Source organism: Rattus norvegicus, chromosome 1, assembly GCF_036323735.1.
Source record: "Rattus norvegicus strain BN/NHsdMcwi chromosome 1, GRCr8, whole genome shotgun sequence".
NCBI lineage: Eukaryota > Metazoa > Chordata > Mammalia > Rodentia > Muridae > Rattus > Rattus norvegicus.
This window is the reverse complement of record NC_086019.1, coordinates 256,007,393-256,034,410: the sequence shown is the minus strand read 5'-3', so window position 1 is coordinate 256,034,410 and position 27,018 is coordinate 256,007,393. Positions and strand designations below refer to the sequence as shown.

Sequence of the window (27,018 nt, the reverse complement as noted above, 5' to 3'; positions counted from 1 at the left end):
TCCCACAACTGCTTACTGGTGAAGTACATCTCCGGTCCTGAAGGTCCGGTCCCAACTATGACTGCTTCCAACAGCCAGGACAGAGTTTTGTCACCACAAGTCCATACAGCCATTGCTGCCCTTTGAGGGAGGGAGCTACTCCTTCCCTCAGCAGAAGGCCAGTGACCGGAGCAAACAGACCTCCATGTACATACATGGGGTACACGCTCGTGTTCATACATAGGGTACACTCGTGGACATATGGGGTACACCTGTGTACATACATAGGGTACATTTTTCATAGGTGTACATGGGGTACACTCATGAACATACATGGGGGGGCTGGTGATTGGTGCAGGTGTGACTTTCATTGGCATGAATGGCTGTGCATGATTGGTTGATGCAGACAATATATTTTATTTGCAGGAAAAGCAGCTGTGACTGGTGCAGGAGCCTCTGCCACGTACCTTTTCTGCCCTTACAAGAAGGATATTCCGCTAATCTTTTGTATGTGGGAACTAATGGGAGACACTGTCGTGTAGCACTGGTCTTCAAGTGCTTCGCAATACAATATAGAACAGGCTTCTTGGTCTCAGGCACGGGGTTAGAAGAAGCACCAAGTCCACGGAAGTCCCCAAGGCAGCATCAGCCAAGGAGCAAAAGGAGACAGAGGATAAAGTAACTAGTCCAGAGAAAGCTGAAGAAGCAAAGTTGAAAAAGGACCTCTGTTGTGTTGACTTCTTCTGTATCTTCCTTGTGAATTTTCTAGGACAGAGGTTTAAGACCACACATTGGAAGACAAGTCACAAAATCCAAACACAAGCAAATGGGGCTGCAAAAGATTTGAGTGATGGCTTGGACGCGACAGCCTTAACCCTGCTGCTCCAGCTCTAACAAAAGCATCTTTCCTGAGCGCTATTTGCGTGTTCTGGTGTGATTTGTGTGACTCCGGTGCTTACCAGCTGTCACCGAAGTGCATCCTTATCCTGCAGTGTGTGGGGACAGCTTTCTTTGTTGAAGACGGGAACGGGTGTGCACGTGCACTGAGTTCAGTTTTGTGCCGTCTTTGTCAATACAATAGTTTTGCACAACCTTTTACAAATGCCTGTCTCAACTTTGCCATGTTAGAAAGTAGGTAGTGTGCCAGCCAGAAGCACAAGGATTCCTACACAAATCTGCTTGCCATCACTGCTTCTGTATGAGAAGCGTTTACAATCTTGAGCTTATTAGAATACAGCCTGAAATATACTCGGCCTGCCACGGAGTTAAGCTTTTCCACTTATTACTAATATTCATGACTTTCAGTGGCCTTGTACAAACATGACATGTTGCTTAGTTCTATGCAGAACATTGCGCTTTGACTTTTACAGAAAAACTACAATTCATATAATTTATATAAACCTCCTTAGTGTAGAAACTTTTCACTCCAGCATTGAGCTCTGGGGATACTGGGGTATAACACTTGCATTCTCCTTCTTCTGTTTTCTCAGCCTCCATATCCTCTCTTCGCTTTGCTTCTGTGACTCAGATTGGGTTATTCCATTTATATAAAAATGTATGTGTCTATCTTTACTTTTTAAACTTGCTTTAAATAAAAGAATTTTGTGGGGGGAAAAACCAGGCTTCTCTCCAAGTCTGTTTATTGTTACTGTTGTTTTGCTTTTTAAAAAAGATTTATTTATTTATTATATATAAGTACACTGCCGCTGTCTTCAGACACACCAGAAGAGGGCATCAGATCCCATTACAGATGGTTGTGAGCCACCATGTGGTTGCTGGGAATTGAACTCAGGACCTCTGGAAGAGCAGTCAGTGCTCTTAACCGCTGAGCATCTCTCCAGCCCTGTTGCTATGCTTTTGGTCCTTGCCATTACTCGGATGACAGGGCAGTAGTACTAGGAGTGGCAGCAGCAGGTCAGCAATGATAAGAAAGCGGTAAAGGAGCTAGAGAATGAGCTGGATAGAGAGTTCATAGGGTAAAGTGCTTGTCAAGCCAAGGCAAAGTCTCAAGTTCAAATCCCCAGAGAACCATGTAAAGTTGTGGGGGCAGGTGACCGCAATCTTGGTGCTCCTACTGCAAGACAGGGAGACAGGGAGACAGGGAGACAGGGAGACAGGGAGACAGGGAGACAGGGAGACAGGGAGACAGGGAGACAAGATGGGAATAAGTCTGTGGGCTAGCCCACCTGGCAGACATTACATTGAACAACAAAGAACTCCTGTTCAGAAGTTCAGAATAGAAGGTGAGAACGGACACCTGAGGCTGCTCCCTGACGTCCACACATGCCTTGGCACGCACATACCTGCACTCACGCACATAAATGTGCACACATGCACACAAAGAGTTCCAGAGAGTGATCGGGACAGAAATGACAGGGACCAGAGAAGAGAAAGACAATGGTTACCGAAGAGCTGAAGATGAGAAATTGCCCTGGTCACCGGAACAGTTCTAAAGAACAGCCAAGGGTGTCAGCCACCTTGTGCCTGAGACCTCCAATGCGAGCTACTGTCAAAGGCCGAGGATCCAAGGTTCTGAGCCTGCACACTCTAACACTGAGCACTGTTCATAACATTTGAAGGCTCCAGACTGAGCCCTATATGAGAGTTCTAAAACTAGGTGTCACTTGCTGCTCCTGCTGCCTGCTGCCACCCACTGTTGCTAAAAGCTGATGATTACAGTAGCTGCCAAGTTCCGGGACCACTGGCGGTTAATGCCTACAGCAGTAAGCCTCAAACACGAAAACCTAAAGCTATAATCCAGGCTTTGGAGTAGTGAGCCCATATCTCTCAGGGTTCAGGGTTATATGTGCCTGGGTCTACCATCCCAGCCCTGCGATAGGTTAGTTTTAAGTGTCACCTTATCTTAAGCTGGAGTCACCTGGGAAGAGGTTCTCAGGGACGAATTATCCAGATCAGGCTGGCCCGTGGGTGTGTACCCTTGTCTGCTTTCTACTGCTGTGACACAACACAGTGACCTGAAGCAAATCACAGAAGAAAAAAAAACTGATTTGGGCTTTTGGTAACAGAGAGAGAGAGAGAGAGACAGAGACAGAGACAGAGACAGAGACAGAGACAGAGAGACAGAGAGAGACAGAGAGACAGAGAGAGACAGAGAGAGAGACAGAGAGAGAGACAGAGAGAGACAGGGAGAGACAGAGAGAGAGACAGGGAGAGACAGAGAGAGAGAGAGACAGGGAGAGACCAACCATAATGAAGTATCACCTACAGTAAAGACAGGTCAACAGGCAGTTAGAGCAGGAAGCTGAGCAATCACATCTTCAAATAACAAATATGAAACGGAGTTGACCGTAAGCAGGTGAGGCTCAAAGCCCCACCCCCACCCCCATGATGGACTTCCTCCAGCACAGCTTCATTCACCTCTTAAAGACTTCACAACCTCCCCAAACAACACCACGAACTGGGAACCAAGAGTTCAAAAAGACCTGAGCCTGTAGGGGCACCTTTCCTATTTAAACCACGTCGGGTCAGTGGAAGAACTGTCTTGATTGGTTTTTGCCCCAGCCCCCTGTGGGCAGCACCATTCCCCAGGCTGGGCCCTGGAACATTTAACAGTGAAGAAGGCTAGACAAGCTCCTGACTGTGGGTGTGAAAATAGCTCCTTGCATTTTCCTTGATGTCCCCAAACTGACGGCCTGTATCTTAGACTTGCAAGCCAAAATAAATTGCTTAAATTGCTTATCGTCGGGCTATGTTCTCACAGCATCAGAAATGGAACTAGAAAAAGTCCCCAGGCCACCAGCACTTGCAAGAGCTTCTCCTCACCTACCCACAGTTCCTATCCAGGTGGAGCAAAAGGTCGTGTGCCAACTGAGCTACATTTCTAAAAAGCAAGCATAAAGCTTCTGTCAGTCCCTCTGCCTGGAGCTGCCCAGGGATGTGCTCCCTGCAGTCTCGGTCTGAGTAACAGCTCACTAGGTGGTGTTTGGCTCCTGGCAACAAGGCAATCTTTCTAAATGCGTTTGTCTCCCTGACTGCATAGAAGTGAAAGTTATTGTAGCTTTATAAACAGCCATGGGTTACAGTAGCACTGTCACTGTGAAAGAGCAGTGAGTGGAATTCTCATAGTAAACAATGCAGTGTCTCCTGCCCTAATTCCCCCAACACCAGGGCCCTTAGGTAAGGGTGTCTCAGGCCTGCACTTTCTGAGATGGCCGGTTAGCTGTTCCCACACTGGGCAGTCAGTGACAGCTCTCCCCAGCTGAGTATTCTTGGTGGAAACCAACCGTAAGTGAATAGAGAAGAAGTTCTCTTTGAAAGATGTGAAGCGGAGTGTCTTCTGGGAAGAATATCCAAACACACACTTTCTCATGCCACCAGCTAAAGATGCAGAGCGGAAAATAATTCACACTGCATTGGGGACTCTGGCTTGGAGGATGGCAGCCACCATGCTGGCCGGTTTCTCCCCTACCTCTGTACCCTAATCAGTGGGGACTTTGGGTTTGATGTTTTGTGACCTTGAGCCCATTCACATTATTGCAAGCCCAGATGCACTGTTCAGTGTACAGGGCTGAGGAACCCAGCCCTGGCTTTCAAAATGTCTGCCCTGGAAGCTCATTCCCTCGCTAATGTGCCCCCTGGTGCCATCTCTGCTCCCACCAACCCTGCCTTCTTGGCTGTCTTGAGCAAGAAGACTGTCCCCAGACCAACTTCTAGGGATATGTCCCCAGAGATTCGGGATTATAGAAAAGGGAGACATCCAGTAATAGATGGCCCAGCCTGAGACAACAGGGGCTAACCTTGGCTAAGTAGTCAGTAGAAATGTCACAAAGAGTCCCTACCACTCTTGTTCATAAGAAAGCTAGACATGAGAGGTCGGTAGCTGCCCAGTAAGCTGACTCACACAGCATGGGCACTGCTGAGAAAGCCTACCTCGGGCCATCTAAGACATATGCAGGAAGACATCCTCCAGGGCAGACAGATCATGGTCAAACTTAGCTCTCCCAGACTCCCAGCCACTTCCTCTTTCCCTCTTACTACCTTTTCTGTCTTGTCTCCCAGCTCTCTGTCCTAGGCCTCCATGATCAGCTTCCCAGAAGCCTGGGAGGGTTCCCATATGACAGGCTACCTCCAGCCAGACCAATCTCACTCACATGCAGGGCATAGGCCATTGGCTCAAAACCCAGAAGCCTGAGGACCACAAGCCTGGAAGCCCTGGCTTCTAGACCTCTACCTACTTCCGCTTGTTCTGTAAATCTGGGTGGGTCTCTTCTCTCCAGGCCTTGGTTTCTCCTATTGGAAAGGACAAGGTTAGACAACACAAGCCCAGCTATTTTCATTCCCAAGGCGCCGGGCATGGCTCAAGACTGCGATTGCCTGAACGTCTGGGAAACTAAAAGGCAGAGATGGTCCCAGAACCATCTTTCATGGCTCAGAAATCTTAGTGAGCCTGGAAGGGGCCACGTAAACTGCACAGTGGGGCGAGGCCAGCGAGACCTCCTCAAAGTTCCCAATGTGGGGGGCGGGGGGGGACAATGAATTTCATTCCAAATAAGGGAACTTACAGCAGAGTTCTCTGCTATGGCCCAGTTCCGGCTGGTTTATGTTAGCTGGATAAGACTAAACAGACCTTCATGTTCCCAGTATTAAGCACTCAAAATGAAAAAGCGCCTGTTTGTCTCAAGCGCTGAGACACAGGAAAACCTAGCACTCCCCTGAGGCCCCTGGGCAGCTTAGGGGGACCCTGGGTGCCTGCAGAAGGCAGCAGAGCAGAAGGTTAACCTCAGTGAGGCGGGCGGGGGGAGCAGGGAGGAGAAGAGAAGGCAGCACGATTGTGACTGCAGCGGTGGGGAGATGAGGGGCAGCAAGACAATGAGGTGGGAGAGAGGAAGGCAGCCGACCACAGAAAACATGAGAAGCCTCCACCAGCCTCCATCATCCCTTCCACCCCCAATTTACTGGAGAGACCAGGAAGCAGAGAGAGGAAGAATTGGACCCTGACAGGCCAGCAGGCACATCAGCTGCCACCCTCAGTGTGGACACAGCTTGCCTGAGATGAGCATTTAATTATTTACCAAACACAGCCGCCTGAAGCGAGATGACTTCCTGCTTTGTCCATACCCACCTGCAAGCCACGCCCCATTGGCCCGCTGCTCCCAGGCCTGGCCACTGGGTCTCACGGCTTGAGGGCAAGCATCACCATTCTATCTTAGAGGTGAATACACCAACCCTAAGTGTGTGTGTGGAGGGGGGTGGGGATGTGGCCTGCCCAAAGCTACTTGTGTGCAGACAGGGGAGTGAGGACCAGTGATTCCTACAGCACTGGAATCCTCTGATTCAGGCCCCACACTGTGGCTAGACTCCTCCTTCAGTTCCCGGTCCACACCAAGGCAAAGCCCTGCTGTGTCTACCAAACTTTACCACCGTTCAAAACGAATTCTTCACCTGGGCCTTTTGGCACACTCCTGCAACACTAGCACTCAGGAGGAAGAGGCAGGAAGGCCACCATAAGTTAGAGACCATCCTGGTCTACAGAATGAGCACCAGGCCAGCCAGAGCTACATAAGTCTCCCGAAAGACAAACAAGGGGCTGAAAATACAGTTCCGTTGACAATAGACAAAGATAAACACAGCACCGGGGTCCACCCATCCTCAGCTCTGCACTCACTGGGTGTGGGGAGACAGCTGTGATCCCAGCACTCAGGAGCTAAAGAAAGGCAGGAGTTCAAGGTCACCCTCAGAGACACAGCTAGAACAAGGCCAGCCTGGGCTACACAATACAGACTCCAATAAATAAAAACACATTTTAACTCTGGGCAGCCCTCCTACCCTTCTCTCGGCCTGTCTACCCTCTCCCTTTCTCCAACCTTTGACCTCTACCTCAGTGATCTATAGCAACCAACTCTATGAGGGTGAGGACATGAGCCCAGTGTCCAGACCCTGGTGCACAGGCTGAGACCGTAAAGAATCTGTTCTGTCATCAAGTAACTCAGTCCCAGGGTCTGGTATTCAGGAAAGGTCATTGCAACAAAGTAGAGATGGGGGGGTGCAACTCAGGGATGGAACTCTTACCCCGCATACAGAGGACCCTGGGTTCCATCCCTGGTGAGAAGGAGGAAGAGGGAAAAGAGGAAGGAAGGCGGGGAGGGTGAGGTAAAGGAGAACAGCCACCAAACAGGGACAGCCTGAAGGTTTGACTTTCCCTAGATCAACCCATTCTCAAATTCATTTCAAAACAGGTTAAATTCCCTCTGGAGTGCGGGGCCCTGGAGATGGCCATCAGCATTAAGTGACAGAGGCAGTAAAAGCCACCAGCAAGCAAGCAGGTCCTGACTACTAGTGTGCTCAGTGCTCAGACGGGGAATCCGGAACATAGGACAATAATGAGGGGGGACAGCAAGGCCATCTAACTCAGCCCCACTGGTCAGAGGCAGCTCTTCAAAGGAGCGGAACTGAGAGGAGACCTGAGGCAAGTGTCAGAGGATGACAGACGGATGGCCAAGATGTGTTGTGCTTTGATTATTAACAAGGCATTAGCTCAAACGAGGAGCCAGACTGTGGAAGTTAAGCCTCTTAGGCACTTCTGAGCCTGTGCCTCCAGCCCGGCTGATACTCAATATCGCCTTCCCTTCTCACACTGTCTGGCTGCTGTGACCGCCTGACCCAGCCCTACCCGTCACATCCTCAATCCTCAGGGAGTTCCAGGGGCCCATGAGCTTTTGAAGAGGTGAGCAACTAGAATGGATTCCCACATTCCAGAAACACCCCAGACCTCTCAGGCTCCTTGGTCAGGCCCAGGGAGTTGAGCTAGAGGGGGTCTCTCTGAAGACCTAGACAAAGTGAGCCCACACCCCGGGGGCAGATTTGCTAGCAGAGAGGCTGCCCTTCTCAGGAGCCTTGAGTGTCCCAGCCACAGTCATGAAGGTCTTTGTGCAGAAAAGATGGGTGAGAGCTGGGTGGCAAAGTCAGGACCCCCAACTCGAAACCTGTGGGCAGCAGGCAGCGGCTGACCCAGCAATTAGGTACAGGGAGCTAAGAGGGTTCCCAGGAGGCAACCAGGAAATAAAGCCAAGACCACATGCCTCTTACTGACATGTTGCATGGCGACACTTTCTCTACAATGTTTGCACTTGACAACAATGCAGTTGAGTAATAAAAAAAGAAAAGAAAAAGTGGTAGCCTCCACCTCTTATCCCAGTACTAGGGAGGCAGAGGCCCATGATCTCTGTGAGATCAAGGATAGTCTGGTCTACAGAGTGAGTTCCAGGACAGCCATAGCTACACGGAAATAAAAACAAAAAACAAAAAACCATAAATTTTCCCTAACTTAAAATATTATGTCAGGCCACATTCACTATGAACCTTGGCTGCAGGCAGCCCATAGACCACATCTTAGACCCATCTGCAGGGTTCCCGAACAAGACCCAGAAAGGAAAAAGAGGCTTCACAAAGCTGAGAGCCCAGGACACATGGAACAGAATGTTTCCCTTGCAACAGCTTCGGCTCTCTGAGCGAGGGTCCCACACTGGAGGTTGTGGGAGAGAGAGGAGGAATGACCCTGTGTAGACCCTGCTTTTTCTCACCCGGGGGCCAGGCCAGCCAAGGCAAAGAGCCAATCCCTCTATACCCCAGCCACAAGACAGTCAGGCCCCTTCGAGCATGGCTTAAACCATTCTCATTCACAGTTGTGGGCAGAGAAAAACCAGGCCCTAAGAAGCAGAGCTGTTGGCCCCACTAGCCTGGCCTGGCTTTGGATGGCTCTCATGAGCTATACAAACTCAGGCTTAGCATATCCTATTCAGTGAGTGCTCCCTCTCCCCAGGGGCTATTCAGCACAAGTTAGGATCCAATCGGCATTAATTGGACCGAGCTGGCAGTGCCTGGGGCGGCTTCAGTACTGTCATCATGGATTTGACTCAGAGCAATGGCCCACGGTGCCTATAAGGCACACACCCTTAGTGTCATTTTGGAAGGCTCAAGTGAGTGTAGATGGTGCTGTGTGAGACAGTCTGACTGCTTGGACAAAGCTAATACCCAGAGGCCTAGAGCTGAAAATGACTTAGCTGGGGTCTTAGACCCAAGCAGAGTGGAGAAGCCAGGAATATCTTCTCAGGACTCTACTGGCCCCTTCATCTGCTGATGGCCCCAGGAAGTCTCCTCTGGAAAATAAATCTCCTCACCCCAAGGCCTGCTAACCAAGTCCCAAGTCCAGAAAGGGGGCCTCAACCCAACGGTAAAATCCTGAGCTCGAACGGATGTCTGTCCATAGAACTCAATGAGGACACTTACGAGGAGACCCTCCAGGAGTGGGTCCTCACCCAGTGTGGGACCCAGGAGTGGGTCCTCACCTAGACCTACACACACACTGGCAACCCCAGCACCAACCTAGAATCTTGCCTGCAAAAATGGCACCTTCACCCGGAAATGGAACCCTAGACTCCAGGAACTGAATTTTGTTACTTGCTAGCCTCTCCTCTCAGAACAAGCTCTGGTTAGTTCAATGCCTCAAGACCCAACCCAACCAATTATGGTTTCTTTCTTTTTTGGTCTTGTTCTATTTTTATTTAGTTTAGTTTATTTAGTTTATTTGTTTTGTTTTTGAGACAGAAAGAGGGGGGAAAAATGAATGCTGCTATGTAGCCCAAGCTAGCCCTGTATACATGGTCCTCCTGTGTCCTGGAATTACAAGTGTATACCATCATACCTGACTATATATTTGTTTTATTTTGTTTTCTTTCTTTCCCACTCTCTCTTTCTCCCCCAAACCCCAACCCCCAGACAGGACACTTTAGCCCTGACTGTCCTGGAACTTGTTTTATAGATCAGGCTAGCCTGGAACTTAGAGGTGTCTAATTCTGCTTCCCAGTGCTGGGATTAAAAGTACATACCCTCAAGTCTGTTTCTCTATCAGACTTTTCATTGTTTCTCTAACATAACTTCAATGTGGGGCTCTGATGAAGAAGCCCATTCTCCCTCAGACAGGTTTCTTCTCCTTTTCCAGCTAAGGAGACAGGATACTCTTGTGATAATAGAGCCCTAGTTTCCAGGTAGGTTGCTCTCTGATGGGGAAACTTTCATGTGAATGACACTGTGGTTGCTTGTGTTTGTCCTGGCCCTCTCCTCCCCTCAGTCTAGACCAGAGTCTAGATACCAGGCAGGCCTGCTCAGCCCCAGCCTCTGCACCTTATTCTATGTGCATAGAATCTGTTACAGTTTGGAAATGATTTAAATGCCTCTCATGGGTTCACATGTTGAAGGCCTGGTTCTTAGCTGGTAGGTCTGCTGAAGTGGCTAGACCACGAAGGCTCAAACTTTGTCAATGAATCAAACCATTGATGTTGACTGGGATATTAGGGGGTGGATCTTCCCTGGAGGAAGTGGGTCCCAGAACCTTCTCATACTCCCTGCTTCCTGCTCACTATAGGTGAACTGCTTTGCTCTGTACCACTTGACCCTGCCACATAGCCCTGCCTCACCACAGCCAGGGACTGTGAACTGAGACTTGAGAAACTAACCTGGAATGAGTCTTTGTCCCAATATGCTACTTTTGTTCAGTATTTTGCATAGCAACGGAAGACTGATGTAGGACTTGAGTGGGGGAGTGGGAGAGGGTTGTCCCAGGTCCTCTCTTGTCCCTGGAAGCTGAAAAACATTCCAAGCACTGTGAAACAGGAAGAGGTCCTTTCTTAAGGCTGGAGAGACAGCTCAGGCTGGGATTTGGCTCCCAGCCTTCACGTCAGACATCTCAAAACTGCCTGTAAGTCCAGCTCCAGAGAATCTGACACCCAACTCCAGCACCTGCACACATGTTTACATACCAGCACACACACATATATACACACACATACACATACACACACATATACACACACATACGCACACATACACACATACACACATACACACATACACACACATACACACATACACACACATACAAGAGGGGTTTAGGGTGAGCTTAGAACAAGGCTCAGAGTTTGGACTTTACGGGCAATGTGCTCATAGAGAGTATGAGAAGGTTCTAGGACCCACCTCCTCCAGGGAAATAGCTTCCTCTCTCTGTCTAGAGTCCTGGACTGAGAAAGCAGGGTGAGTAAGACAGTCTCAACTGGTTCTGAGGACTGAAGTCCATATTCACTGGCCCTCCACCTGTCATGACACCTATAGATCTCCCTCCAGAGGACGGCGCCACACCCGCTCCTCCATTCTCCACAGTGGCACCACACCCAACTCCGGATGGCACAGCTCACGAAATGATTAAACTAGGTCTCCTTGGCTCTGCCTGGAGCAAAGTGCTCCTCCCTTGTCACAGGAGAGCTGTGTCACTCCCCTTAGAGACACTCCAGAATGGCTGGCTACCCCTAGAGACCATGAGTCGCCTCGCAGCAGATGCTGGGGAAGAGGGGGAGAGGGGGGCTGGCAATGGTCTCCATGTTCTGTCCTTACTCCGACCTCTGGAGTAGTTGGGATGGTATCTGGGGGGTGGGGGTGGGGCGGCAGGCCTAAAACAGACAACAAAGAAACAAAATCGGCCATCCAGGTAAATCTGTAACAGCCTTCCCTCCCTTCCTCCACCTCAGGAAGAGGCCTCCCTTGCTCTTTCTACTTTACTCCCCACAGGCATCCGGCACACTACCTGCAAGGACAGACAGACTGTGAGAGCGCTGAGACAAGAAAGTGGACGTTGAGTGACTTTTTTATGGGGAGTTCCTTGACCAGGAGCACTAGACAGACGCCTCTGGCCTGACTCAGTCCCTCGGTAATCAGCAGTCTCTCTCCCAATTTTCCCTGGGCTTGGCCCTCTCTTCAGTGCAGGGTACCTGAGATCTCCCTGAGCCTTTGCTGCATCACTCCACGACTAGCTCCGAGTTCCTGACTGACAGGATAACCTGTGGTCTTCAATACGCAGGTACCAAGGACGACACAGGGACAGCACCATGTCCAGCATGCCCACTGCTCTCTCTGGAGACACGAGGTTGGCCCCTCCCGAGCCAACGCACAGGTCAAACGCACAGGACAACACCCACGGCTTGCACTGTCTTTATGCAGACACAATGGCCTTGACTGACTAATCAAAGGGATAGTTGGGCCAGGCAGAGGGGCTCGGGCCCCAAACCCAGTCATCCGGGCTCCAGAGGAGATGAAGCGTTACTCCTGCCCCTAGTGGTGGAAGGGCTGGTTACTTCCTTCCAGAGAGCATGAATAGAGGGAGTTAGCATTACCTTTGCAATGGCAAAACTGACAAACACTGCTTGAGCCAGGCCCTCAAGGACAAACTTAGTGATGGAGCAACGAATGACTTGAGAGCATGTGTCGGCAGCAGCGTCAAGTCAGGTAGCACAAGAGGAAGGAAAATAAATTCTGGTTACCCTCAAAGGCCCTTTGATAAGTGTGATGGTCAGTTCTGATGGACAGCTCCATCTCTAGGACGGTTTGGGAGGACATCTCAAGGAAGGGTTAAGTGAACAGAGACATCTGGCCTTCCCTCAGAGTAGCAGCACCTTCTGCTTGTTAGCCCAGATAAAAGGAGGTCCTCACACAAAACCTTCCTGCCTCCGCCTCCTACTAGGGAACTTGTCTGTCCCATAGCTGCATCTGCTGTCTACATCAGGACCTGGGTTCTTTGACAGCAGCTCTCCTGGAATAGCGCAGACCTTCAGCGCCGGAGTGGGATGACTGACCTATCCAGACTGATGGACTGAGAAGCTACAGGGCCTCATCCTCTTCAACATGCCTGTGGCCGCCGTTGGATATTCTGGCCTAATCCTGCTAGGCAAACCAATAAACATCCTTTAAAATATATATTCATTCTTTCCTCTAGAGAATTCTGATGGCCACAGTAAGGACCCAGAGTCCCTTTATAACCAATCTCCTTCATAACCAATCTCAACCTCTCTCTCCTCTCTCCTCTCCTCTCCTCACCCCTCCCCTCTCCCCCTCCCTCTCTGCCACCACCTCTCTTCCTCTCCCCTTCCCAAAAACAAAACAAAATTTTATTTAAAATTACTAAAGGGGGAGCTGGGGAGACAGCTCAGAAGTTAAGAGCACTTGTGGGTCTTGCAAAGGACTGGGATTTGTTCCCCAGCGCAGCTCTGAGGAATCCATTCCCTACTCTGGCCTCTGCGAGTACCTTCAGCCATGTCTCAAGCCTTACTTCGGGAAGCACCCATGGTGTGAACTATGATAACAGATTCTCCTGGTTACTTTGTATGAACCCAAAGTCCACTTTTGCTGAAACCCCTGACTCTTGGCCGGGCCCACATATATCTGATGAATCAGTAGAACAGAATAAAAGGCTTTGCCCACATATATCTGATGAATCAGTAGGATAGAATAAAAAAGGCTTTGCATCACTGTCTTCATGTCCTGTCTGTCTCATCTGCTGCCTCAAGACTTGACCAGATTCTCCGAAGTTCACATGTGGCTGTGGAGACCATTTTTAAATGTTTTTGCACGAGATCATAATTCAGCATTTACTCGGTTTATTGCCCACTGGGATTGGTTAGGTGTTTCTTCTACTGAGCCCTCAGGCTTTCTTGGCAACTCTAATACCTACAGTCCCTTAGTCTCAGTAAGACACAAACCAAACTATGAGGTCAGATTATGTGAGACAGCCCATCCACCAGCCCGCAGACCTCAAGGGAAAGTTCTTGTGCAAAAGGAAAACATCTTTGCAGGCCTTGCCTGTGGCCAACAGACAATTACCGAGTGTTGGCACAGCCCAGAAAAGTCAACAAAAGCTTACTTCTCTCTGCCATTCAACAAGCAGTGGTGATTGGTTCCTTCTCTCTGCCAATCAACAAACAACGGTGATCAGCTCCTCCCCTCTCCACACCTGGGTTCCGCTTTGTTTTGCTTTGCTTTTCTGTGGTGCTAGAAATCAAACCTAGGTCCGTCCCTAGGTCCCACGAATGCTAGGCTAGCACTCCACCACTGAGACACACCCTCATACTTTTGCTAGACAGGGCCTCGCCCCATCGCTCAAGCTGGCCTAGTACTCAGTTACGAGAGACACGCTGACCCCACATTTGCGTGGGTCCCTCTTGATCACAGCTGTGTTGCTCCGACTTGGGCTGAAAGTCACGGGGTCGGAGCCTTCCTCTCGTTGACCTTGTTTCTACAGCTTCGATGTCATAAGACCCAGCCATCCAGAGTCAGGTATATAACATGGTAAAAATGACATTTTATCTTTTAGGGCCTTTCTCTCCAAGCCCACAGCTGTAATCTAACCCTGATGGGAACAGCAGACACATCCCAGGAAGTCTCCAAATAAATGCCTGACCAGCTTCCGCTCACCACAACTATAACATGCTCTCCAAGAACGGGCATTAGGGTAAACTGAGGAAAATCTAAATAACTACAGACATTAGTAACACGGTGTCAGAGCTGTCACTGTCACAAATGTTCTGCATTAATGGGAGATGCCAATGATAGAGTAACTGGGGACAGGAGTGTCATCAAGTGGTATAGCATTTGTCTAGAATGTGGCAAGACCCGATTCAATTGCCAGCAACCATGAGGGAAAGAATTAGGAAAACTGGATGGATGGCCTTTGTGATCTCTGGGGAAGAGGGAACCTCAGCGGAAGAACTGCCTCCCTCAGACGGAAAGTGAGCATGTCTGGGGGCGGTCTCTTGATTGTTGATTGACAGTCCACTGAAGGCGGCTGGATCCCCAGCAGACTGGTGAACTGTGGAAAGGTAGAAAACTTTTGTTTAAGGAAATCTCTTCCATTCCATGCTTTGTTGGTTACCTGTTTGCTCTTTTAACAGGGCCTTGCTATGTAGCCCAGGATATCCTCAAACTCAAGATCTTTCTTCCCAGTCTCCCGAGTGATAGGGTTATAGCCATACATCACCACGCCAGACTTAAAGGGTTTTTCCTTTTTTTTTTTTTTATTGTTTCATTCTTTTTGTTTATTTGTTGACATCAGGTCTCGTGTAGCCCAGGCTGGCCTAGAATTCACTATTTAGCCAAGAATAACCTTGGGTTCCTGATGCGCCTTCCTCTGCCACCCAGGTCCTTGTCACAAGCACACATCAGAGCATTAACCCAGGGCTGTGAGCATACGAAGCAAGCACTTCACCGACTGAGTTATACTCTTTTAAAACTTAAAGTCAAACACATCTCCGTTAGAATCCTACCAGCTCTACTGGACGCCAACCATGTGACCTTTGGCACGTAACCCATCTAAGCCTCAGTTTATCCGTCTGTCAAAGTGTTAAAAATCATTCCTAAAATACATGTCGATGATCACCCAAAGAGTTCAGACAGGGGGTGGGTGAGTAGGTAGAAGCTGCTGCCAAACTTAACGATCCAAGTTCAATCCCCAGGATCGGTACGGTAGAAGGAGAGAGTTCTCCCCCAAATTGTGGCCTGGTCCCCGCTTGTGCCTGTATTCCTGTGTAGGTACATGTACGATCAAATAAAACCCAACAACGTTTTTAAAGTTCAAACAGTTGAGTTAGTTGAGTGAGTCTACATGTCACACAGGTCCCTGGACCGTCAGCGACATTCGTATTCTGACTTCATTTTCATCCGTTCGTTTGTCGTTTGGGTTTCTGTCTGCTTCCCACCAGCTCCACGGTGGATAACCCCAATCTATTTAGTACAGTGCTGTGCCCTAGGGAAGTGCTGGCCACTTCTGGGGCCTAGTGTGTGTTTCTTAAATGGTCCTCCCCATCAGAGCATCCCAGGAAGCCACCTCTTACCTACTCACAGAGCCCCACCACCCCAAACTGTGGCTAGAACAAAGACAGCCAGGCCACCTGCCTGCCTCTCAGAGATACCTACCTAATCCTTTTTTCTTAAGGTACCCAGCCTCATCTCACAATGAGGGGGATCCTAAAATTATCAATGCTTGGCCATTTTCTGAACCAGCAGGATTTGGGTAATGACTCCTGATAAGCCAGGCCTACAGGACGTCTGGAGTCTCGACTGACAAAGAAATGGCTAAGAGACAGCCTAGCCTATCCCCAAAGCCTTACCTTCCTTGTAGATCTGCCGGTCTCAACGGTCTGGCCCATGTCCCTCTGTCCCTGAAGTAGGTTTCCCAGATGTTACCAAGGAGACTTGCATCCTGCCCAGGGTTGCCAAAGCAACCAGTTCAGCAAGAAGCAGGCCCTCAGCCTCTAGCCTCTGGGTGTGTAGGTCCAAGCATGAGGTAATTGCAGATTAACAGGAAACAGCCCCAGAGAGCTGCACACCAGGGTGAAGGCAACCCTGGCATCCGCTACGCAGTGCCCAGATCCTGGTCCCCTCCCCCTCTCCTCCGTCTGTTCTGCCTCTGCCTATCTCTCCTCGCTCCTGGGCTCTGTAAAACCAATGGATGGTCTCAAAGTGCGAACTATGAGAGTCCCTGTCACCTGCTGTAGGTCAGTAGCCTTGTAAGAAAATGATGGGTACACACCAAGGAAAGGTCAGTGGAGAAGCCTAAAAGAAGGAAGCTTGTGGGAGACAAGAAAAGGGCTCTGACCAGAACCTATCCCAGTATAAACTGCCAGCCTTCAGAAGTGTGAGAGACACATTGTTGCAGGCCAAGCCTTCAGCAGTAGCATTCTGTTATGTATTGGTATTGGTTGCCTGGGCAGATCAGGAACAGGGGGATGTCCTAGTAAGGAGAAATACCTCCAAGGCCAGTCTTCTCCCTTATGACCTTCATGCCCCAGGGCAGAAATTCTGAGGAGAAAACACCAGCTTTACATTTATTGGGAGAGTGAATGAATTCATCTCTATTGAAGGTGCCTAAGAAAGAGATTCATTGTAAAACATTGTTTATGTGTCTCTGTTCAACTATATACTGCCTGTGAAGGCATGAAGACTATCAGAACACTTACGCTAGAGTTACAGTGGTCATGAGCTGCCCGCATGGCTGCTGGGAACCAAAGTCACTGGGGAAGTTATGAGGGGGCCAGAGGTGGGGAATGCTGGACTAGCCAAGCCATCTTTGATGTCCTTTGACTAACCAAGGGAGGGAGCTCTGGATTGGGCCTTGTACATTCTTTTCTCCCTCTGGGGCTCTGCTTGTCTCTTTTCTACAACTGAAGAAGAAAAAAGAAAACAAACAAACAAACAAAAAAAAACAAGTCAAGACAGGATAGTAGTTACAGTAGTGGGATGGCTTGCATAAGAATGACCCTCGTAAGCTCATATATTTGAATGCTTACCATGGTGTGGCACTGTTGGAGAAGGGTTAGGAGGTGTGGCCTTGTTGGAGTAGGTGTGTCTCTGAAGGAAGTGTGTCACTGGGCATGGGCTTTGAGGCTCCAAAAGCCCGTGCCACGACCAGTCTCAGTCTCTCTTGGTCTGTCTCGGTCTCCCTGCCCCCACCCCACCCCCAGGTCAGGATGTAGCTCTCAGGTAGCTCCAGTGCTTGCCTGCCCGCTCTCTACCATGATGATAATGGATGAAACCTGGGAAATGGTAAGCACTCTCCAAATAAATGCTTTCTTTTACAAGAGCTGCCCTGGTTGTAGTATCTCTTCACGGCAATAGGACAGTCACTAAGACAAGTTGCAAACTCCAAGATCCCGGGTTTGAATTCCAGCTCCATTCACTTCTTCCCTACAGTCCCCAATGGGTTCTCGCTATGGCGCACTGGCTGGCCTCAATCTCAAAGATCTGCCATCGTCTGCCTCCTGAGTGCTGGGATTAAAGGCATGCCACTGTGCACTTTAATTATTATTATTATTATTATTATTATTATTAATTATTATTACATTTATTTATCCATAGGAGGGTATGCCACAGCACGGTGTGAAGGCCAGAAGACAGCACAGAGGGGTGGGGTCTCTCCCTCACAATGTGAATTCTGGAGATTGAATTCAAGTCACCAGGTTTGACAGCATAGATGCCTGCTGGGCCGCCTCCCCTGCCCTTCTGTTTATTTCTAGCAGACCTAGGAGAGGTTACTCAACTTCTCTCAGCCTCTCTCTCTCCATCTATAAAATGCCTTGGTATATTGTCAGGAGGATGTTGATGGGAAAAATCTACATAGTAAGTACTGGGCACACAGTAACCACCCAACATATGGCTGCTCTTGTAAATATTACTACGGCAATTAGCAAGCAGGGTTCAAAGGTAACACTGAATCGAACACTGACAGAGGAGGTAGGAGCTACCCTGACATCTCTGACATCCTAGGGTGACTAAGGAGGCCACCGTGCACCCCAGCCTCTGTACTGCAGCTAGGGGTGGATGAGCTCACGACGTCTGCAGACGTCATGGCAACTAAGGAAGAAGCCCAGACGGAGTCGTGGAAATGTCTGCGTTGGCTGAATGGAAGCTTTGATTATCTGATTACGGCTGTGGCAGCCACTGAGGATGGGGGGAGGGCCAATGAAGGATAACAGTGCAGTCACTCTCAAGACACAGGCGGGAGTGAAGATGGCGGCTAAGCCAGGCATGACGGTGCACACCTGCAATCTCAGGACTCAAAGGGCTATGGCAGGAGAACTGTCGTGAGTTTCAGGGCAGCCTAGGCTTCAGAGTGAATTCCGTGCCAATCCTGTAGCCAAGGCTACAGGATGAGACCTTCTCTTAAAGCATACAGGGGCAGGTGAGATGGCTTAGCAGGCAAAGTTGCCTGCCACCAAGCCTGACAACATGAGTTGGATCCCCAGAACCCATATGTTCAAATAAAACTGACATAATCTCCCTGTCTCTCTCTGTCTCTCTGCCTCTGTCTCTCTCTGTCTTTCTCTGTCTTCTTCTGTCTCTCCTCTCTCTCTCTCTCTCTCTCTCTCTCTGTCTCTGTCTCTCTCTCTCTCTCTCTCTCTCTCTCACACACACACACACACACACAATTATGGAAAAACAAGCAAACAAAACACAGCAAAGCAGGAGGGTCAAAAGTTCATGGCCATCCTCAGCTACATAACAAGGTGGAAGCCAGCCTGCTCTACATGAGACTCTGTCTCTCTCATAACAAAGAAACAAACAAGCACCCATCACAGTTACTGGTATAAGGACCTATATCAAGGCAATAGCAGCTGGGACACAAGGCACAAAGCTGGCTACGACTTGGTCCAGGGAGCCCCACCCTCTACCCTACATCCAGAGGCAGGGAAGAAGCTAAAGATCCTCCAGCAATTTTTCCCCTCAGACTCAGAATCCAGACTCCTTAGCTGGGCTTCGGGGGCTCCTCCCTCAGCCACCAAGAGTCTCAGCCTTCGTGGAAAGGAAACCCAAGTGCCTAGCTAGCATCAGAGATTGGGAGACGGGGAACAACCTCCTTGCCACTGCCATAACCAGTACTCAGTGAGGGGACCAAGTCAGTAAGTATTATGTTTTAAAAGATGGCCAGTCCATACAGCCCGGAAGAACATTGAACCACAATGCCTATACTCAGGAGCTGGAGCATGGCTCTGTGGTCAAGAGCACTTGCTGCCCTTGCAGAGGACCCAAGCTTGGTTTCCGGCACCCACATGTAGTTCACCACCATCGGAACTCCCGTTCCAGGAGGTCTGACACCCTCTGGCCTTCTCAGGCACTTGGCATGTGCATGGTGTATATGCTTACACACAGGCAAACATATAAGAACAATTAAAAGATTGATCATTTTTAAAAGAAACGTTCACAGTATCCTTACTCATAATAATCAAATGTGGGAAACAACTCAAGTGGCCATCAACCGATGAATAGATGATCCTGATGTGGCTTATGCATGCAATGGAATATTATTACTTGATTTTAAAAAGAGACATATTACATTGTCAATGAAGCTTGAAAATATTAAGTTGAAGGAGCCAACAAAAAGTGCCCCACTATTCTAGGATTCCTTTTATGTGAAATGTCCGAGTAAGGCAGGTTCCTAGAGACAGGAAATAGACTGGTGGTTGCCAAGGAACAGGGGCAACAAAAGTAGCTGCTTAACGTCACAAGGTTTCCTTTTGAGGCAATGAAAACATTCTGGAATGGGTCAGAAGTAGTTATTATACAGCAGTGTAAATGCCTCGAAATTGCATGCATTAAGACAGCAAATTTCACACCATGTAAATTTTATTACAATGGATCCTTTAGAAGGTAGGAGGTGGCCCACCCACTCTCCATCCATGGGTGACCACTGGGCTGAGTAACTTCTCCCCAAATCTTTCTTTTACGGTCTGTTCCTCCACACTCAGCAGGAAACGGTAAAGCACTTTAAAAGAGCCAGAGAGGAGGAAGATCTTATTCTCCTGTGTTTTTCCGCATGAAACACGAATTCCCTCCAGTCACTGAGCTCTGCTCACTGAGAATATACAGCACACATGTTCTCTTTCTCTAGGTCGTGCCCTGTCCCTGCCCACACACCACAGCGTTCCGATTCATCCTGTGCCATTCACTTTCTACGGTCCCACCCATTCCCGGCTCAAACCTTCCATGATGTGCCCTCCCATCTCTGACCTCTCTGACTGTGGCACACAGACCTGGGCTTTCAACAACCCGACCATCCAAACGTGTGTCTCCCTCCTCCTTCCACCTTGCTTCTCCAGGATCTTCAGCCTAAGATGTCAAGGGCATTGACCTCAACCTCTGAGCCCAGCGCACATCTCCTCGGGCACTGTTGGTTGGTCCTGAGCCCAGAGCTACACCTGGCTTCCGATGTGCTCCTAGATCCATGCTCTTCCGACCTAGAGGGGATTATCAGTAGAGGGTCTCCAGGAAAAGCCAAAGTCTACCCCTGAAAGGTAAAAGTGAAACCCACTTCACATCAGTCTGACAGGCAGAACAGTCTGATATCTCCCTATGATGACAGGTCCCGGCAGCTGTTTTAATTAAAGTGATGAGGAACCAACAGGGCTGCAACAGAGGGGAAGAAAGGAAATCGGTCCCTCTACCCCCACTGGATTTCTAAATGGGCATTGCTAAAATCACAGCTGGATGCTGGCCTAATGCAGAACATTGGATGGGGCAGCCAGAATCACAATCCTGAGTCCAAACCAAGATGATTAGAATAGAATTCTGGACAGCCCCTAATCTACCAGATCTACCAGAAGATGCCCACAGTAGTGTTGACATGGAGGGAAGGAAATCTGCAGTGAAAACCAAGCACTTACAGAATAAATGTGATGGCTTTCTTTTAATTCTGACGTGTGTGTGTGTGTGTGTGTGTGTGTGTGTGTGTGTGTGTGTGTGTGTGTATCCACACAGTGTGGGGGTTCCCACTAGGCCAAAAGAGAGTATTGTATCCCCAGAGTTGGAGTTAGAGGTGGTTGTGAGCTGTCCAACATGGGTGCTAGAAACCAAACCCTGGTCCTCTGAGAAAGCAGCAAGTGCTCTTAACCACTGAGCCATCCATCCAGCCCCAATGAGTAAACACTCTCTTACAGGGAAATGAGGGGCGGGGACAAGAAGTCAGGCTGAAGAGGATTGGCAGATCCAGGGATGTGTGCTCATGGACATTAATATTCACATATTTATTCTGCTTCTCCTCTTTCTCTCTCTCCCCCTTCCTCTCCCCCTTTCCCATTCCCCCTCCCCATCCCCTTCCTCTTCTCCTCCAGTCCTTTCTTCCTTCTTTGACAATGTCTCACTACCTTAGGCCTCAAACTCACACTCCTCTGGTCATAGCCTCCCAAGGGCCAGGATTTCGGGTGTGTGCTACCAAATCTGTGACTGAGAACAGGAAACAGGGACCCCTCTGACCAAGACACATAGAGCTCACAAATACTCACAAGCCTAAACGTCAGGTAAAAAGGGGTACTGTTTCTGGGGACTCCTCTAGGCTTCCATGGAGCCAAGAGGAAAAACAGTGTCTCTTTTAGGGGGACAGGCTGTGGTCACTGAACATCGAGGTCAATCTGCCCAGCCCCCAGCCAACCCCTGCCTATGAAGGACAGAGCTCAGTTTTGCCCTTCAAACTAACCTACTAAGGAATTGGTCAAATCCGTTTGTTTCCCCCTTTTTTTCTTCTCGTTTGTAAGGAAAGAAATTTATCCAAATGATGCCCACAGATTCCTTCCTCATTAACAATCTCTTTCTGGTGCGTAGAAGCAGCCTCTGCACATGCTGACACCAACAGTCTATGTATTCGTGTGTTTATTTACCAGCACTGGGGACTGGATCCAGGCCTTCACTCACATTAGGCAAGCGCTCTCTCCGCCGTAATGCCCCCAGCCCATGGCGGCATTTATAATTATAAAATAATACTTCTGTAGCTAAACAGACAAAACTGGAAAAAGCACACCGTGACAACCCTGCTCCAGGAAAGTAAATAGCAATGATCTTCTTCACACGCGGGTCATAATGGAATATCTCTAACTTTGAGTGTTCAATTTACAGTTGATGTGGAGGCCAGAAATCTAGAACGAGGCCATTGGGAGAGGATTCGTTAAGAAAGGTGGACAGTCGCTCTCGTCAATAGGAAGAAAGTAGGAGAAATTCCAGGGGTGGAGAGGGGAGGGGGAAGTAGAAAGGGGGGAGGGGGAAGTAGAAAGGGGGGAGGGGGAAGTAGAAAGGGGGGAGGGGGAAGTAGAAAGGGGGAGGGGGAAGTAGAAAGGGGGAGGGGGAAGTAGAAAGGGGGGAGGGGGAAGTAGAAAGGGGGAGGGGGAAGTAGAAAGGGGGAGGGGGAAGTAGAAGGGGGGAGGGGGAAGTAGAAGGGGGGGAGGGGGAAGTAGAAAGGGGGAGGGGGAAGTAGAAAGGGGGAGGGGGAAGTAGAAAGGGGGAGGGGGAAGTAGGAAAGGGGGAGGGTATATGGAATTGAGGGGGCAGCAGGATTAACTACCGCAACGGGGATATGAAAAAGCCATTGGAAACCTATAATTTTTTAAGAATTATTTATTTTATGTATATGAGTACACTGCAGCTGTCTTCAGACACACCAGAAGAGGGCATCAGATTCCATTACAGATGGTTGTGAGCCACCACGTAGTTGCTGGGATTTGAACTCAGGACCTCTGGAAGAGCAGTCAGTGCTCTTAACCTCTGAGCCATCTCTCCAGCCCAGAAACCCATAATCTTATCACCAAACTTTTTTAAGTTTGAAGGGAGATTCCCCCACATTGCTCAAAAAGCTCCTCCTGAAGCTGTAGGTTAGAAAACAAACACCAACGGTGTCAGGTGTGGGGTGACCCCTTATGAGTTGGCCGGGGAACCTTAGAGGTCCCCAAAACAATACAAGCTCTTGCCATCCCTCTTGGCTGTCCATCAGAACTAGACACTAAGATTCTATTGCTGGAGGTACCACACACCTTCATGAAATAAAGAGGCCAAGCTGGAACTGAACTGGAACCCTCCTCCCTAGTCGCAAGCTTCTGTAGTACAGGAAGTGCTATATAAGCTCCTTTGAGGGAAAAAAGATACAAGTGCTTTTACATAGCTGTGAGTCCTACCAACAATGAGACCAAAGTGCTAGGCAAGGTACAGCCCACTTGGGCAACAGTGGTACAACTGTTATAGAAGTAACCAACTTTATGCTTGGATCTGAGGCCCACTCCACAGAAGGGAATCTATACTTGGTTCTGTAAACCCCCTCTAAAGCTCATAGTGGGTGGGGTCACAGAATCTAGGGGTCCTGTTGTTTTGCCAAAGTGACATAGTGTTGACCTACCTTCCAAACATATGTTTATATTCCTAGACCGTTACCACACTGCCTTAATCAGAATATTTCTGGTGATCTGTGCTAAAGGCAGAGATCTATGGCTTCACAGGGTGCTGAGAATCGGTGACAGCTCAGCCCTGAATAAGACATTTGTGATCACTCCATCCAGGCTTAGGGAGCATTAAGGAAGGGGGAGCAGAAAGACTCTAAGAGGCTCAGTATAGGAAGGGCTGTGAAATAGCATCTCCTGGGAAATACGGGTCATTGTGATCATGAACTCTCAACAACTACAGACGAATGTACTGGGTCTTCCCATCCCATCCATGGGCAGCCAAGGACAGAGGAAGGACTCGGGCCCCATCCCTCACCACTTAACTGTTTCCTACAGACAGATCCAGGGAAAAGGGGAGTCACTGCCATCAGTGGCACATCCACTAGTGACCTCAGCAGACACCAGCTCATAGCCCCTAACCCACTGGTTACACAGATGGCCCTCGATATAAAAATAAGGGGGAGGGGGTAGCACTCATCAACATAAAACATCATGAACCTAAGGAAAAAAATATATATATACTTTAAGATAATAATTTATTTTTATTGCACACATTTTTTAAAAAGAAAACATAAATAAATGAAATAGGAGGAAAATCCCATATGATTCATTACCTAGAACCTTTAAGAAATGTTCCTTCTTGACTCTTATATATTTGTGATCACTGGTTTTTCCTTTCGATTTGCCTTTTAACAAAATGGGAATCACAGAGGGGAGGGGGGTCACAAAGTCTTCGCAGCTTTACACACCGTTCCTATGCTGTGAGCACTTCCCCAAGTCATCAGAGTCTTTGAAAATACAATCCTCCCCCAAAAGGCAATACCATGATTCCCAGGCATTTAGCTTGATTTCCTAGTCTAAGTGATACTGTCAGGAGCATCCTAATGGCTGTAAGTACAACCTGCATCTCCATTTCCCTCCCCCATCAGTTCTGTGAGGAATCACAAGGTCAATAAACACGACTCTAAAAGGACCTGTGCGTGTGCCGCCATATTAATTTCCATAAATCCACCAAGACCCGCTGATTTTCCTGAGCAGGGTGGAGAAGAAGTTATGAAAGACGTGATTAGAACACAGGCAGGGGTATGTCTGTCACCCCTTCTCCATCTTGAAGCTAACTGCCTATCAGGAAGAAACAGGAGTTCCAAGCCTCTAGGGTCTGAAGCCTAACTGTTTCTAACTCGAGGAACAAGCCTCAGTTCCCCTCATCTATAAAATGGATATGGTTACTGCTGCTCTGCTGACTAACCAGAGAAGCCTCTGCGCTCCCTGAAACGGTGCCTGTGAACATTCTTAGCAATCACCAAGGCTCTGGGTTAAAGGTCACTCTTACTACCCTAGCCATATCCTGGAGACTGAGGAAGTAAGTTTTCTTGTTTCATGTTTCGGGGTTTGTTTTTTCTTTTTTCTTTTTTTCTTTTTTTTTTTTTTTTTATTGTTGTTGCTATTGGCTAGAAAGCCCCGGGACTTTTAGCTATCACTGTGCCCCTAGAACTAACTGCAACCTGGCTCTGATAACGATGAAAACAATTATCTTTCCAGAGAGAATTAGCTGGGTTCAGGCGCCTAGGAAACCGAGCAGCATCTTCCAAAGGTCAGAGACATGTTGGAAGCTGGAAGGCCCAGAGCTGAGCCTAGGGCCTCCCCCAGGGGATGCTGGATGGATGGTGGGCTATAGATAGCAAACCTTCCCGATAAAGGTCCATCCGTTTGGAAGCTCCCTGCCCCTCTTTCTAGGGTTCAGATCAGATAGTTTGTCTTTGGGTGCACTAAAAATAAATAAATAAATAGCAACCCGACTCATTCGGTGCAAAAGATCACCCAACGCAAAAGACCCCGGGAGCACGCTCCTGCCCTTTTAGTCCCGGATCTCTAAGACCCTCTAGAGATGGAAACGCAGCTAGTGCTTCCAGCGGGATCTCCCCCAGTCCTCGGCAGATGCAAAGCAGACGAGGGTGACTCTCTTGGGAGGCTCATCTGGAGAACCTAGGTTTCCCTCCACACTGCCCTATCCAGCCCGCAAATGTCTTTCCCACCTCTCCTCACTGCTTAGCATCACTGGAGGGGACTCCAGTGACGTCGCCCGGGCAGATAGGGAGACCTGCGCAGACCCCCACCGACCGCCATCCTCCCTCATCTCCACGGTCAGCACCGGTCAGCTGCTACCGCAGCCCACCTCCACCGTCAGAAGCGCCTCTCCCGCCGTCCAAATGCACACAACAGGTGGCACCTGCCGGTCGTCCCCAACCGCACCTCTGCCCACCACTCCACCTGCGCCGTAGCCCTCCCTGCCGCTGCGCCCCGGCCGGCGAAGCTTACCTTTGAGGTTCTGGGGGTGGCCCCGCGACGCACGGCTGGGGTTTCCTCGCTGCAGAGAGGAGACACTGGAGAAGTTGTTACCCATGGCATCGGCCCCCCTGGGGTGCTCCGGCGGGGGCCAGGCGAGGCTGGGCACAAGCGGAGGAAAGGTGTGCAAGTGTGTGCGCGCGCGGGTGCGCGCCGCCGGGGGAGGGCCCTGGCGGGGCTGCGGCTGGGGGCGGGCGGTTCGCTGTCTCTGGCTCTCCCTGGGCTTGGCGGTCTTCGCTCGGCGGGTCCTGCCCGCCGCGGGGGTCCTCGCACCGCCGGGTTACCGGGCTCCCATGCCCCGCGCCCGGGGCGGCCGGGCCCCTGGGCCCCGGCCCGCGGCGCGCGCCGCTGCGCTCTGCCTGGTGCTGGAGCTCGGGTTCCGGCTGCGGGTGGGCGGCGCAGCGGCGGCGCGCTCCCCGCGGGCCATAGAGTCGGGGCTCGGCGCGCGGCTGCTCGGAGGCTCGGCGACGGGCTCGGTCCCCGCCCGCGGGGACGGCCGCGGCGACGTGCGTGGCGCCCTCCCGCCCGCGGGTGAGCTTGCAGCGCCCGGCCTGTGTGGACCGCCCCCCGCTCCCGCCGGGTCCCTCCCGAGGTCGCCGCCCCCAACCCCCGCCCTAGCGTCGCCAGGACTCCCGGGCTCCGGTTGTTATGGCGACAGCTGCGCCGGTGAATGAGCGTCTTAGTGACACGCGCGCGCCCGCACTACCAGATGTGGGCCCCGGGGCGCGCCGCGTTCCCGCTGGCTATAAGTTCTCGAAGACGCGCGGGACTCGGGGTTAGGGGCAGCACCGCTCGGAACCTGAGGTCAGGAATAGATGGGGGCTTCGGAGGTTGAGCGTCTTCCTGTCCTGGGACATAGAACCTGAAAACAAGAGGAAGAGGACCGCCACAACGCTGGGAGCCCCGATGCCAGGGCGTGGCGAGGTAGACCTAATGGAGGCTCCCTGGCACGGATTACAGGGCCTGGCACAGGTTAAAATGGTCAGGAGTGAGTGGATAATGGATCAAGACACTTGAGATAAGAAACACAGTCACCTCCCCTTCGCTCTGGTTGGAACTTCCAATCAGAACGCCAGTCAGACCCATTCCCTGACTTAGGGCCTTTGCATGCTCCAGAACGGAGAACCACAAGACCAGAACCAAGCTGATGGGACCCAGCTCAGGT

At 50.0% G+C, this 27,018-nt stretch overlaps 1 protein-coding gene across 3 annotated transcripts in view; it reads right to left on the bottom strand.

The window, feature by feature from the left end:
- Neurl1 (neuralized E3 ubiquitin protein ligase 1) overlaps positions 1 to 26,399 on the bottom strand; it is an 86,208-nt gene extending 59,809 nt beyond the window's left edge. Inside the window, exon 1 of one of the 3 annotated variants that reach the window (XM_063265076.1) lies at positions 25,827 to 26,399. In XM_063265076.1, coding sequence (XP_063121146.1) covers positions 25,827 to 25,911 — 85 coding nt within the window. In that variant the 5' untranslated portion in view covers positions 25,912 to 26,399. The remainder of the gene's footprint in view (positions 1 to 25,826) is intronic. The other 2 variants (NM_001401624.1, NM_001107605.1) reach the window with 2 other exon arrangements.
- Positions 26,400 to 27,018: the final 619 nt, after the last annotated feature.